Below are 15,353 nucleotides of genomic sequence, written 5' to 3' on the forward strand. Positions count from 1 at the left end.
CAATCTAAACACAACCGAAATTTTCCTTCTGAACTAAGAAACTCTGAAGCATGGTAAACGTACGGATGCACCGTGCGGGAAGATTTTGCTTTGTTTTTCTTTTCACCGTTCCTGAGTGAGAGTTAGAAATCATCCTTCATGGCAACAGAGACCTGAAAAGCTGGTGATAGAGATAATCGGTGGACTCCTGACAATATATGATTTGGTCGGTAATGCACAACAAAGACATGTAAAAGTAGTGTTTTTATAACACATCTGCCTGAAAAATTACAAGGAAGCTGCTTGTTTGACGTATTTCTAACCTCGCATATCATGCGATATAAAGTCATTTTATGACAATATGTGATTCTGGCGCTCAAAAAAAGCAAAAAGGAAACAAAACAAAAAAAAAAGTGATTTTGGCTACTTTGCTATGAAAGGAAGAGTATCGAGGAACCATATCCACGTCAACCGCCTGGTAATGGCTGTAACACACCATATACAATGAACATTTGAGTATTTTAGCATCAGGGACCATGACCAAATCTACCGCCTGGTAAGGGCAGCAACACCATTTATAACCAAGAGTGACCATTCAATTTGCTTCGTTCTCCAGTAATATACGATAGTATTTGCAAAGGATTCAGCTATAGGATCTACAACTAACCTGTAAAAGCAACAGAATATCAACTTGGCCTGCTGGGGGCTTCGACCATGCAAAATTTTTTTTTGGGGTGTAAAGTGGGAGGTCTTGCACTCAGAACTCCCTCCTCATACCACCCGACCCCATCCCTCCCCTGGATTATGTATGCAAGGTACCTGTACAATTACAGAAGCATAAATTCTATATGTGATTCGGGTTCTTTTTGCAACTCCTCGGAAGTCCCTTTCTTCTTTTGACAGACGATTTATAATCTCCTTCCCAGCTCTGACTTGAATTATCACTGCCGCCTGAACGCAACACATGCCAGTTAGCACAATAAACCAAAGAATAGACATCAAGAGGACAACCGGAGCCTAAATGCCTTCAACCTCAATTTATGGTCAATCCTGATTGTTATAATTCGTTTAAAACAGTAACCTTACTTAGGCAAGTTTTTTCCTTTGGAAAAAAAGTCAAAAGAGTCATAATCCAAAATTCAGTTCTCCTTAAGCCAATAATTCCTTCTCTATTCTACTAAAACCTAATGAAATTTGGGTAAAGACATCAACTTATGGGCTCATTCTCTCACGCTGGACTTCCTGCATGCCTCTTCCAGCGCTCAGACTACCAATGTTAGGCAAAACAAGCCCTCCACAATTTGTGTGCTCCCAGAAACCTTCATTAAGTTAAATCTCCATAAATTTTTTACAAAAATCTACTGTAAATTTACTTTGCACAAGAAGAGCTATTTTCCGTGTTTGCAGATGTGCTATAGAAAGTTTTTTTCTCTGTGAATCACATATTTATTAATTATCAGTTTTTGTAACCTCCACAACAAAAATCATGGCCTCGCCAAATTTAATAAATCATGGTAGTGCGCTCTTCACAGTCTATCCTGTAAAATTCACAATTACTCCATAAGCACAACAGTACAACTATATATATGATCAGGAACTACGGATTTACTAGGGAATTTGTCAAGACTTACTTTCGGGGCTTTCCTTGGATGATCTGTCTTTGTTCTCCAAATCCTTGGTGCAATTGTATCCAGATCGCTTAGTAGATATTGTCACTACTCCATCTTCCACCTTCTCTTCAGGCACGCTGCAGCTTCCATTGAAAGGCTTCATATAACAAAACCTATAAAAGTGGTTCCATGATACAAGAAACAAGTCACTTGAATGCATTGCATTCTTTCATACATTACCTCCTCTATCTCCATTCAAATCTATATTAACAGTTATGCGAACTGAGCATGAAGAAGCTTTGGATTATGAATGCTAGAAACAAAGTACCATTTAAGGCTTTTGTTCTATCACATTCAGGTATATTGATATGTCACAAGCCCAATAATCATCTGAAAATAATCCAACAGACGCCTCTAGACTAGAGTGCAAAAACTGATGTTAATTCCAAATGTGCCAGAAGCATAAGTACCAGTCAGGGGGCAATGTCTTGCTATTGAACCCAGCACTTAACCTTCTCCACTTTCTGCATTTGTCACATTGCACCCATTCGTGATCAGGTTTGTGCAGGGGACCACCCTTTTCCTGTAAAAAGGAACATAACCCTTTTCAAAACAGGCAATATGGGTAAGAAAATACATTCATGCACCTGGATCACATGGAGAGAAGCTTTGATTGATTGAACTATGTTCATGAGAACTTGAATGTTCTAAATGGGCAGCTAGATTGCTTATTAAAGAACATGAGCAATCACTTTTTCCTTTTTGAAAAGGAAAAGAGCTTCATGTGTATGAAATATATTCTCATATCAGTTATCAATGGAAAATATAAATTTTTAGAGATGTCTACATAATGAAGCCAAGAAAAAATACAGCTACAATGTCCAGTTAAGATTACCAGTCGGTGTCTGACAGTCAAACTAAAGCAGGTATTTTACTGAAAAAGGAAAGATTAAAAAGGAAATTAACTAAAAAAAAATAAAAGGCAAGCAAAAAGATAAAAATTGCAATCATTTCTCACTGTGTCACAAACTAACTCTCTCTCTCTCTCTCACACACACACATGCACAGGTTATCTGTGAAAAAATCTACCCTCATATCAAAACTTTTACTATGAAATTCAGAATTTTAAAAGTTAATTGGCTCCTCAAAGCAACTATAAGTGTTTAAAGTTTCATTCTCCTCCGACAACTTAGTATCTTTTACAAAAGTATTAATGCCTTGAGAGAGCATAAATTAGTCCATCTGTCATTTATTTTGCAATAACTAGGTCATGCACTAGAACCTTCCAGTGAACATACATACATGCAACTTACTTTATGTCTGTCCCTATTTATCACTCAACAAAAGCACCATCTGAGTTGTAAACAACATGCATTGCATCCAAAGGATCAGCTAATAAGTCATGAGTCACGACATTACCACTTGCAGTTTATTGACATATTTGTCCAAGTAGTCATCTGTTTTTATAGCCAACCATTTCTCCAGTTCTGCATAAGCTTCACAGTCCTGGAATCCTTGCTTGTTATTGTGCACCCAAATATGACCATTATCATCCTTCTGCATCAAGGAAGTAGATGGGTCATAGAATAAATAAACCATTTCGTTGTATATGTTATGAGATTTGGCTCAGAGAATATGCAGAGCTAGCTGAGGGACAAATGCTTTTGACCAGGCTCCCATTTGTTGGACAGAAAATACTCCCACGAAGACACAATTCAATTACTGTTGAATCAAGCACCAAAACATTGCCATGCAGAATATTTTCCTAAGAGGGCCATTTTTGGGAAAACTGAAAAACAATAGCAGTTCACCAATGCAGTCAAAGACATTTAAGTCAGTTGCAGTACCCGGAAGTTTTGTTTCTAATTTTGCCAGCAGACCACCTAGCATTCTCGCTCATATATCACAGGAAACTATTGGGAAGATAGAGTTTGTTGATATCAAAAAATTGTGTTTCCAGAAAAAGAAACCTCTTCAACTGTTGGCCATTCCAAACTTCAGCATACAGTGCCTAATTTCACCTTACATAAGGAAGACTCTGCCATATCCCACTTGTTAACTTGATACGACCATTGAACACTAAGACCTTAAACAAACAGGTTTGATCACAAACAGGAATATAAAGAAAGCAAAAAGTATTTAACTTCACAAAAATATTCTTTACAATATAAATTAAATAAGCCAATAAAATAGTCTGTTGGAGGCTTAGAGCACAACCAGCTCAGCAATATAGAAAAGAGATGTCCTTGACACAAGCAAAAGGCTTCTTCTCTTCTATTAGCTGCTAACACACAACCCCCAAACAATTTCTGCACTCTACCAATCCATGTCTCAGTTGTAACTAGCCACATCATAAAGAGCTTATGGAATTAGAGTAACCAATTTGCATTTCTTTATACCTTCATCTGTTCCTTTCCAGCCAGTAATCACCACCACAGGCATCAAAATAATTGCAAAGACAACTGCTTGTCTATCTATTCATGTTTTTGACATGAACATTGTTAGAGCCTACATAACAGAAAAATTACTAACATGGTACATATACTTATTTCTATTGGGAAGGACAAGCTCAAGGAAAATAAATTTTCAGATATCAGGCACAGGATCTACTACATCAATTTGGATGAGAAATAAACACAGCCACATATGCTAAAACACCGGAGTTTTAAGTATAAAGTGTTTGTAAAGGAAAATTTGTTGGTGTACAAAAGAGTATGGTAAATTAACTCATTATGGACATGTCAATTACTGCTGCTTTGAAACCATTTCATAAGAAACATTGCCTTGGGATTCTAGGTGTGCGCACATAAATATCAGCAAGTATCCAGGCTTTTAGAACTCTTCAAGTATTTATCTCACTATATTTCTCCCTTTTCGTTTTGAAATTGGAGGATGATCCTACTTGAACTCATAAAATTGACCAGTATAAGTATCTATACCAAGAAGGATGCATGAAAGCACCAAAGCCTAGTTAGAGCTTGCAGCTCCTTCTAGGATGCGCAAGAGTGATTGACTTCTCTCACTAGTAGGACAAAAACCAAGGTATATCTACCGCTTTATCTCCAGGAAAAACAAACCCAAAAAAAGAAGCTGCTATCAAGAATATTCCCGCCCCCCAAAAAAAAGGAGTACAGAAAAACCCAATCTCATGTCCAAGCCTTACAAAAGAGCCACCGACATATTCTAATTCTACCAACTAACAATACTTAAGGATGATTTGCAGTGACTGAAAAAGGCCAATGCCCTTAGTATTCATCTCTGCAGGAAAGTAATCCAAAAATCAGTTCCAAAAACACACACATGCTGACAAATTGAAAACATAAGAATGGAATCTGTACCATTAAATCAGTCAGATCGACAACCCCAATAATGCCCCGACCAGCATCGCCATTATGAATCATGCTACCAACTCTTTTGTAAGCCTGTAAGATAAAGAACCAAAACAAATGGAAAGATCAAGACAAGGCTGATCAAATGCTTAAAAAGAATTCTAAGGGAAAAAAGCATATGTTTGAAAAGGATAATTTTGAAAAGCAAGCTTCCAGATGGGAAAAGGGTCTGATCTACGATAATTATCTCATGCATTAAAGTTTCAAAACCAGGAAGGCTCAAAATTTGTTTGGTAGCCATCAAACTGGAAATTGAACAATCTCAGTTAACCATTTCTAAGAACTAAGTACCATTTAAAAAAGTGCATAGAAACTAGATGTAGTTAATAAGTCAACACACTGATGCTAATCCACCAGCAAAGTTTATACATTAGTGTTCAGACTAATAATTCCAGGCACTTCACTCAAAGAAAGTGTTAAAATCACAGTCACATACATCAAAAGGTTGACATCCAGTAAACACTCCCCCCAAAAAAAAAAATGGTCCAGATCCAGGACAAAGATAATCTCCCTCTACCCCCTATTTTAAAGCTATTGACTCAAAAACTAAAACCTATTTACCATGGACATGCTAATATTTCAAGCTTGGCGCTTTTGGAGGATAAAAAGACCCAGAAGGCGGTAAAGTAATTCCGTCATCAAGTTCTTGTCATTCAACCATAGTGTTCTATTTCAAGTCATTCCTTCAAGTTTAAGATGTTATGTAAGACAGAATACAGCAAGTTAGCCACTAACTAGTTTTAGGAGCATTTTTGTAACCACACAGAGAACCAAAAATGAGATGAAGGATTAAAAATAGTAAAGGAGAAATAACTTAAAAGCACTATTAATTTCTTCCATCCAGTCCATAGACACCCCCGTCCCAGAAGGCCCCTTTCTGCTCCTATCAAATTGAAAAGACAAATTTTTTGGAAATGATCACCGAAGAATTATTAATGTTAAGTTTCTGTAGGATTCTGCATAGACTTTCATCCAGCCAGCAGTTCTCTAACAATGCCATATCAATCAGTTGGAGTTCTATAGATATTAAGTGTAGCAAATCCTGATATAGCTCTGTATCATTGTTCTCCAGACATTTTGGGCAATTCTTCCATCCACTAAACTTTGCCAAATTAAGGAGTCAAACAATCGCAAAAAACAAGCCTCCATGATGACATGGGAGCTCTTCTACTTAGAAAGAGTCAATAGTCTTGAATAAGTCTTGACAAAGGGAAGAAATTATCATCTGCATACAGATACAAACTGCACTCCAGTGCTATTTATAGCATGAATTATACAACTAGAAATGATCCTTATGTGGTCAATTATATCTTAGAAGCTAACAGCAATCTGCAACCCATCACCCTACAAGGATGTTTAATGATAGAAACTTCAAACTCCTACATGACCAATATTGTCTAAGATCAAGTAAAAGGATGGCCAGTGAATGTTTGTCAACTCAATGTCTTGCAAGACTAAGCTTACTCTATAAATATAAAAATAAGAAACCAACCTCAATCAGACGCCCATGCCAATACAAGAAAATTCCACAATTTGCCTGCTCCCATTCCAGTTGACAGCGGCCAAGAATCAGCCGAACTGGTTTTCCCATAATAACACCCTCATTTACTACAGTTTTATGCAGTGACTTGGCTAAAGGACGAGTTCTAATCTATTAAAAGAATCAAATTACAGAAATTAATATCCTAAAGCAGCATGAAAAAAGCACTTAATGACAAATCAAGTAACTCTATAAATAAAGTTACTACAAGTGCTCCTTGGACATAGATCTTCATTCGTGGATCAAAGAAGATGACTTCCAGATAAGATTTTAGAGAATAATCCAAAGGCACCTGAAGCACAAGGAAACCACAAACTTTGTTAACAAAATTGGTTAATGCCACACAAGAAACATAAAGAATATGCCTTACTGTTTCAGACATTTGGCCTGGGCGAGATCTGACACGTTTAGAATGAATAAGGATGTCACCTTGATGGAATGAACTCCCGCCAATCATTCCAGTTTCCAAACACAAGCTATAATCTGATCCCCACTGATCTAAATTCCAAATGTATATTTGTGTTCCAGTACCTCTTTCACTAAAGAGACCAGCCTTTTCTCCTATTAGATACTTATTAAATGGAGAAAACTCTCTAATTGCTTTCAGATTGTTTTTTGCAGAAGCCTCATTTTGGACATTGGAATCAATTTCCATAAATTGACCGACTCTGTGGTAGCTGACAATGGGGATCTCCAAATTCTATGACACAAGACAGAGTGATATATCAGCGTTAAACTCCAAGATCACAACAAAAAACCAACCAAGTAAACCATGATATAATCAACTGCATACATCCTTTCCATCATTTAGTGACTGGGATAGAAAAGCAACCGAACGAGAGCTCGCAGCCTGAGTAAGAACCAAAGCATCCTTCCCAATTCTCATTGCCCCAGTCTGGACCAAAGTGAAAAAATGTATTCCATGTCCAATAAGGAAAAGTTAAGAATCAGAACAAGCATGCAACACTGATTCTAGACAGAAGATATTTGAAATATGACAGCTGTTCATTAGCTTCAGAGGATATATACAACATGTAAAGCTACGAGACATCAGGATAGAAAAAAAGATGAATACTACCAGCATATCAGTTTCATCAAAGGAAAGGAGAATATATTCAAATGTTAAAACTTTGGCAACCCATGTTGTGGAAACAAAAACTGTATTTCTTCTACAAGCAGATCTGTTTTTCTTTCTTTTTCTGAAAATTAGTTTACAAGCTTGAGCTACATAAGTTCATTACCAGCATTAGTCTTGCAAATAAATGAGTTGATATTTCCATGTTAGAACAAGCTCATTCGCCAGATAAGAAGTCAAAAGATCATGTTTATTTGGAAAGGGAAAGAAAATGTTGGATGCTTCCATTGTTTACACAAATAAATTTAGAATGAGAACCTCAGAGAGAGAGAGAGAGACTGCAGGCGATAAGCCTAAGAAACTTGACACAGCTTGAGAAGTAATCCTTCAAATGCGAAGCCTCCAACTTAGTAAAGAACAAAGAGGCAGAAAGTAGATACAATGTAATAAACAGAGGTTGGCAAAAGAACACCTCACATTTTCTATATATATATATAGAGAGAGACACATACACACCCTAAAAAGCATTACATTAGTGAAAAAAAAAAAAGTATATGACAATTTGTAATTAATTCAACCCAAAGAAAATCAATATTTCGCTTGTATATCTGATGAAAAAGTCTTTGAACAGCATAGTGTTCAAGTCTTCAAAAATGGGAGAAGGTAAGCTTAAAACACATAATGAATATACTACTAATGAGTAAAAATGATCTCATTGAACCCCCAAAACTTCCATACTAACTTAACTAACTTTACTATGACAATGAATAGGGATGTTCCAGCACTAATCCCGTAGAAACATGGCAGTTTCTTCATAAATAGAATTTCCTTAAGTGCATTGCAAGGCCACAAACCATGGTTGTCTGGTATGTTGTTTACAATCAAGTTAGGGAAGAAAAAGGGACAAAACAGCAATTCCCTGAACCCCAGCTTGTCTGATGAACACAGTAAATTACAAAAGATTTTACATCCCTCCTATGATCACTGATGGAAAATATAAATATGGGCTTAAATGAACAATTTAGCCACAATATAAAAAAACAGGAGACAAAAAAAGAGCCAAAAAATCAGTAGCAATTTCATACTTGTGCAATATGTATAGCTCATTATCAGCTTTGTCTCTGGAAGAAAAGATTCACACGTCCTCTAGATACTTTTGTTCACCAAGACTGCATATGAAAGTAGCTCTTAATTAAGAAATGGTTTCAAAAGCATACCTTAAAACCAATCCCAAATCTGCCAATATGATCAGGATCATCAGCCTCAGGTTGCTTATGCCCAAAAGAAATCATTCTCACAATCTCCTGATGAGTCATCCCATGGCCATCATCTATTATTGACAGCATTGGAATGTCTTTGCCGGCTGGTTTGTAATACACCATTTCCATAGAAATTTGCAATCTATAGCCACATGAGACAAGAACAAGAAGTCTTATCAGCATAACAACAGACTGAAATATCTATACATCACAACAGGATAAATCTAAAGTTACGACAAAATACAAGAGAAAGATTTCCTGTACAATAAGAAAATAAATTACAATAGAACAAGTTACCGACTTGGTTGCTTTGGCATCTCTGGAATTGTCAACAAACTCAGCAATTGCACCAAAAATCCAGCTGGAATGAACTTGACCAAGGGTTTTCAAATAACTGGGATCTACTTGCACATAATTTCTACCCAAGGAACCATGGGGATCCACTACATTTTCAGGTTTACTGCTAACTTTAACCTTATATTGAGCTTGGCATCCATCAGCATCCGAAAGCTTATTCTCGGGAGATATACTATCCTCAATACAGTTAGAGATTGATACAGCATCCTCACCCAACGAAGATTCAAATCTACTTTGCATGCAACCTTTTGCTGATTGCACAACTCTATGTGGTTTAGCATTCAAAAGAATATTTTTTTGCTCGGACAAGATCCCAGCTGCAATTATGTGAATCCAAGCACAATAAACAAAACTAGCTTAATTACATTTCAAAAGATCACTTAAGCAGGCAAGAGAAGAACAAAGCACATCAAAGATAATTTCAGCATGCTGCTTGCCCCAAGAACAAACAGCAATCAGATAATTGCAGCACAAAAATAATAACACAGAAGCCATATGAAACAAATGCCATACAAACTACAGAGAAGGGAACAAAGCACATCAAAGGTAAGCAACATCCTTGCCCAAAGAGGTGTAGGAGTAACTCACCCAGTCTCTCTTGTTTTAGACAGTCCTGTAAACAATTCCTTCTCTCCTCCTTGTATAAAACGCGGACATGGCTTAAGTCTGAGCCTTCACAGGGAGGAATTATGTAGAATTCAAAGCTATCGAGCTTTCCTACAGCAACCTTCAAAATCATTCCAGAAGCAAATTAGGGACACAAAAGAGTGCACTATCTTACTAATTAAGCAAATAAAAATATAGAGTAAATATATAGTGCAATACAAAAATAACTCATTCACATTATTTTGTTGAAACAAATTTGGTTCTTAGTTTATTTATGGGGAACATTCCAGGTTTCTCATAAACTCTCCTGCATAATATTGTTTATCTATTTTCTTCTTGTCTCACCATGTCAGTTATCCTTACAAAACACCACCATGCTAAACAAATAAATATCCCTGTGTCTTCCTTCCCACATACATTTCAATTAACTCGAAGCAAAGCAAAAAGCATCTTGTCTAAAGGCAGGAAGCAAATTTTACAATTAATAAAGCTAACCATGTCTTGACAGTTAGACTTAAAGGGCAGATGGAACATTAGAAAAAAAATGGAACATGAAGACACAGAAAAACAATTGCATGGTGATTATGAATGGATATTCACATAGTCAACTCTCATGTTCTGCAACTACGAGCTTTTCTCAATTACCTAGACCTATGGAGGGAATGAAAAGATCGTCTAAAGATACTTAAACATTTGAGAACACTGAAGCTCTCCTCTCTTTTGGAAAAGTTAAGGCCAGGCTAACTTAAAGGATCAGTTAAACAAACAATAGAAGAAAATGCCAAGACTTTCCAGTAGCATATTATACCTTTTTATATGTCTGAAGAAAATTCAAGAACCTAACCCACTCTATTTCCTGTTGAGAGTTTTCAGAGGCGCGATACAAGCTGCAACAAGGTAACCCATGAGGAATATGAGCTTTTTCTGGCCTAATTATGTGTGATATGCTCCAATAAGTAGGCCTGTTAAAATCATAGATAACAGGTGTCAAAATCTGCAACTGGTGGTTAATAACTTCCACAGAGAAACAGCACATAGAAAACTGAGACCCTTGTATACTTCAAAAAGCTAAAGAAACAAAATCAATTGGAGAAATAAGAGCTCTGGCAGTAGATTATCTCAGTGGATAATGCATTCAAGAAACCAAAAGACATTCATGACAAAAGAACACAAATGCATCCTCCCTTTCCAGTTTTTTACTCGGAAGGAAATAAAGTTCCTGTCTCAACTGATTGGTTGATAATCTCAACATATTAATTAGTTGCCACAAATAGACAGAAACACTTCCCTGTTTTTTATAAGCATTCTTTGGACAAAAGTTGGTACAAACAATTAGAACACAACCAAATGCATGTCAATCTTGGTTCTGAGAGGAACAAGATCATGCAAGTAGCATACTGTACAAGACCAGTAGATATATTGTCAAGAAAGGCATGCATACATCTTGGAAGGAGGACTGAAGCATTGTGTCCGACAGATGGGTTTATGATCCTTTGTCAGCAGAACATAGCAATTAATATCACCTGCAAGAGTTTGTCAGCATATTGGATTCAAAGAGGGGTGAAGAGCAGCAACAGATATTCAATATCTACTGGGATCAATCACAAAAAGATATTAGATCCAAAATTGACTAACAAAATAAAAGTTACTTTCCCGGAAAAACTCAATGAAACTCAAGGCCTACCTTACCTTTCATGTTTAAAAAGTATTACTTAGAAAGAAGTTCAACCTACACTTTCAGAATGGATGTCTCAAAAGTCCAGCAATCATACACGAAGAAGTCTCACTTTCAATAATTAAAGAGAAATTACCTATACTAGTTTCCATTTCAGAATTGATAAGCTTTCAAAATTTAGATATTCTATGAGAAAGACATTGTTAAGGATAAATCCCAAACAAATAGGTGCAAATTTATGGCGTAACTTTTTTTTTCTTTCGATTTATGTAGATGCTAGGATATACTAATGTTTCTAGTACTTAAAGCACCATTGCCACAAAAAGTAAACTCTCCACCACAAAAAAAAAAGTAAAAGAAAACAAATTCTAGTATCAGGTAATGAGTATCCTTCGAAATTCTTTAGTAAAAGTATGAGATATATATGCTAAAATGATTCTTGGGATTTAATGATCCTAAAAGCATAAAAATTAAGACTTAATAATTGTTTTCCCTACTTATTTTTGTTTTTCTCATCAATGAGGTCAATTATAAACTGTTGACTTCACCAGAAAAACAACTGGTTTCATAGAGGATTTACTTTTACCACAAAAAAATGTAATTTCTGTTTCTGTAAATGTAATGACTAACAGTGCTACTAACTAGAATGGATCCAAACAAAAGGCTCTCCCATAAAGTTCAATAACATTCCTGAAGTTGATATTCTAGACTCTGTTAAGCATGGTCAAGGATGAATTATTCACAACATCATACATATGAAATCTGTTTTGTTCTCATGTTCAGCAACTATAGCAGTATTATTTAGTGGTCTTTCAAGATTCCATTAATGGTTTTTCATATGTATCTTTGTTTGTACCACATGCCTTTAATTTTCTGGAAAGACAAGTGCATTCCCTCATCCCCAATTTGATTCCATATAAATACCTCTCTCCTGAAGATAGAAAGCTCCCCCCCATAAATGATTACTTTAGCAATTATGTGAATGAAATACTTACCTTATGTTGCCTTATCGAATCATATGTAAGGATTATTCAACATAAACAAGTTAATTACTCTTGCAATCTATTGAAGCCAAGTAATTTTTTAGTTTTAATCCATGTTCATCAGCTTTTATTATAGCATGTTTTTTGGCAGTTATGATCATATTTCATAACCAAAGGTTACAAAATAAATGTCATTGCTTGCACTCCTGTTGAAGAAAAAACAAAACTCCAAAAAGAAACTACAACACAAAATAAAAGCAACCATTACCAATAAAAATAGAAAGATCATTCGATGAGCATCACTTGAAGAAAGGGGTGGTGAAAACTGACCCCAATCAGCTTCTTCATTTGAGTGAGGGAAACTTGAAATATCAAAAACAAAATTAAAAATAAATTAAGATAAAACACTTGATTCTTAATGACTAGACTACGTGTTGCTTTCTATGATATATATCCCAAACTTCCTTCATCTTTGTTATGCCACTGGATACCTAAATATTTCAAAGAAACTACATACCAAAGTGCCTATCTCATAGCCAATGCATTTTTAGCAGTCTAATTCATATTTTGATAAATGACAACTCCTCATTTTGCTAATGAAGCAGAATCAACTCATATTGGTAGCTTTTCCATAAAAGTGCAAGAATGCAAAGCATACCTTCATTTGCCAGCTCATTCTTTAAGCAAAAATCTCCCATTGTTAAAACCTGCTTCAAGCAATGAACATGTCATGGTTAGAGACATTCAAGTTGAGAGAAACAATTTGCAAACACACTTTCTTAGATGTCATCACTCTTCCCTATCTTCATATAACAGACCAATTTGCAACAGCCCAGTGATAAACCAATAACTCTAAATTGACTAATTACCGTCGCATGCATTATTAAAGTGCAAAATATGAACAGATACAAAGAGAAGTTAAATCAAACAGATTTAGAAAAGCAACTAGCAGAGAGTCCTACACTACAAACTCCAACAACTCCCCAACCCCCCCCCCCAGCCGGGGTGTGTTTGGGGGGGGGGCATTTCAAAGATCAACCCATTGCAATTTTGAGAGGTATTTACGATCATCTTTGAGTTTGATCCAAAGGTCTCGTCAAACTCTGAAAACACATGACTACTCGAAGTTGAAGCAGAAAGAGATGAAAACCATCAAGAAAGGCAACCAATGCCAACGAGCAGGGCTATGTTCTGCATTTCCTTGTACGAATGAAACTTTGAACTAGAGGAGAAACAGCATAAACCAACAAAGAAAAGCAAAACCCAAACATTTTTACAATGGAGCATCAATTATAACCCGTGATCCTCTAACCCACAACTGCCCTGAAGCTCATTTTAACACTCACCAGAAACCTTTGCTTTAGCGCCCTTTTTTTTTAGCACTTACCTATCACTTCTCTAAAACTGCATCAACAAGGTTAACCCAAAAAAGCATATTTACACTTCCAAGGATGAATTTTCTCAAGAAATTTAGAAATTAAAGTTTTCGTTCAATAATAGCAATACCAAAAAAATAATTTAAAAAAATATAACACAATAAGTCATGAGACCTGCATTTCAGCAAAGAAAAGCAAGCAAAACTTACTTATTTCTACAAAAAAAAAAAAAAAAAACACTTGCTTATGCTAGTAATACACGGACAATAAAATAATAGTATTGTGAGAGTCCAGTACGTTGCTGGTACCACTACTAAGCCTATTGGGATGGAGAACAGACAATAATGTTACTACTATAAATAGATAAGAAGGGTTAAAAAAGCAATAAGATCGGGAAAAAAAAAGGTAAAAGCGAGGAAAAAGTACAAAACCAGCAAAAACTAAGACGAAGACGAAGAATAGAAAAAATCGTTTCGCCCCAAAAAAAAAAAAAAGGAAAGAGTTGATACTTGAGTAAATAGAAACCCTAGACCCATCTTTGAACCTTAAAGGGTTAAAACCCGAGATAGGAAAAATAATCAATATTAAGCAGTAGCAGGCTAGCAGTGACTAAAAGTGCTTTGCATGCGTTCGTCGACCACACACGTTCATAAACGGAATGTCGCAACCAAAATGGGTAAAGAAGAAGATGGGAGAAGGTTATTACAGCAGCGACTTTGCCTTTGATCACGGCGACCAGCAACGGCGATAGGCGGAGAAGCCGGGATGGCGAGGAGTCGGATAGAGTAAAGAGTGTGGAAACTAGAGTGAGAGAGAGAGAGAGAGAGAAGAAAACGGGGATTGGAAAGCTTTTTGGACTTTCCACTGACATGCAGCTATGCAAGTCGGCTCCACAACAACAACTCGCGTAAAACAAAACGAAGGAAGAGAACTAATGCGACGTTTATGGGTTGGGTTGGCACAATGAACTCTTTTTATTATATTGCTATTTCTCATTCGTAAACATCATGTTCTAATTTTTTTTTACTTCTTTAACATCTAATAACTATTAATTCAATAATACACAAAATTTAACATACTCAAAAAATCAAAATACATAAAAAATGAGATTTTTTATAAATTTTCTGCTATATTTTTTAATTTTCTATTATATATTACTTTTTTTAAGCTATTATATTTATTTTTTATTGAATTAATAGTTATTGGATCTTAAGAAAGCAAAAAAGAATTAAAACATGATGTTTATGAATGAGAAATAGCAATATAATAAAAAGTGACACAGAGAGTGACACAGGATGTGGGACAGAAGATCCGTTGCGAGTGAGTAGAGACCGAGACGGTAATTTGCGATCTGCAAATTTGAAGTTATTAATTAATTGAAAAAAGTGTCTTGCGTGCATTGTCACGATAATAATTATGGTTATAAAATTAAAATTACTATTGAAAAGTGTTTAGATGCAATGACAAACGAATATGGACGTGTGCGTGGTAAATTAAGTCTAAT

At 35.8% G+C, this 15,353-nt stretch overlaps 1 protein-coding gene across 5 annotated transcripts; it reads right to left on the reverse strand.

Annotated features, from left to right (window-relative positions):
- Nucleotides 1–228: 228 nt before the first annotated feature.
- Nucleotides 229–14,780, reverse strand: LOC113699108 (uncharacterized). 5 transcript variants are annotated; one of them, XR_011817760.1, is made up of 17 exons: nucleotides 14,556–14,779; nucleotides 13,132–13,180; nucleotides 11,257–11,338; nucleotides 10,624–10,777; nucleotides 9,798–9,936; nucleotides 9,154–9,526; nucleotides 8,811–8,994; nucleotides 7,312–7,413; nucleotides 6,889–7,218; nucleotides 6,727–6,810; nucleotides 6,471–6,629; nucleotides 4,928–5,011; nucleotides 3,009–3,146; nucleotides 2,060–2,172; nucleotides 1,611–1,762; nucleotides 647–930; nucleotides 229–532 (listed from the first exon to the last, which is right to left on the reverse strand). XR_011817760.1 is itself a non-coding variant. In XM_027219216.2 (17 exons), exons 1-16 carry the CDS (start codon nucleotides 14,718–14,720, stop codon nucleotides 824–826), a joined length of 2,415 nt encoding a protein of 804 aa, XP_027075017.1. In that variant the 5' UTR covers nucleotides 14,721–14,779; the 3' UTR covers nucleotides 229–646; nucleotides 799–823. The 5 variants fall into 5 exon arrangements, 4 of the variants coding, with proteins under 4 accessions (XP_027075017.1, XP_071913680.1, XP_071913678.1 ...); XM_027219216.2 differs by having other exon boundaries at nucleotides 229–646; nucleotides 799–930; XM_072057579.1 differs by adding an exon at nucleotides 12,742–12,835 and having other exon boundaries at nucleotides 229–930; nucleotides 14,556–14,646.
- Nucleotides 14,781–15,353: the final 573 nt, after the last annotated feature.

Source organism: Coffea arabica, chromosome 7c, assembly GCF_036785885.1.
Source record: "Coffea arabica cultivar ET-39 chromosome 7c, Coffea Arabica ET-39 HiFi, whole genome shotgun sequence".
Lineage (NCBI taxonomy): Eukaryota > Viridiplantae > Streptophyta > Magnoliopsida > Gentianales > Rubiaceae > Coffea > Coffea arabica.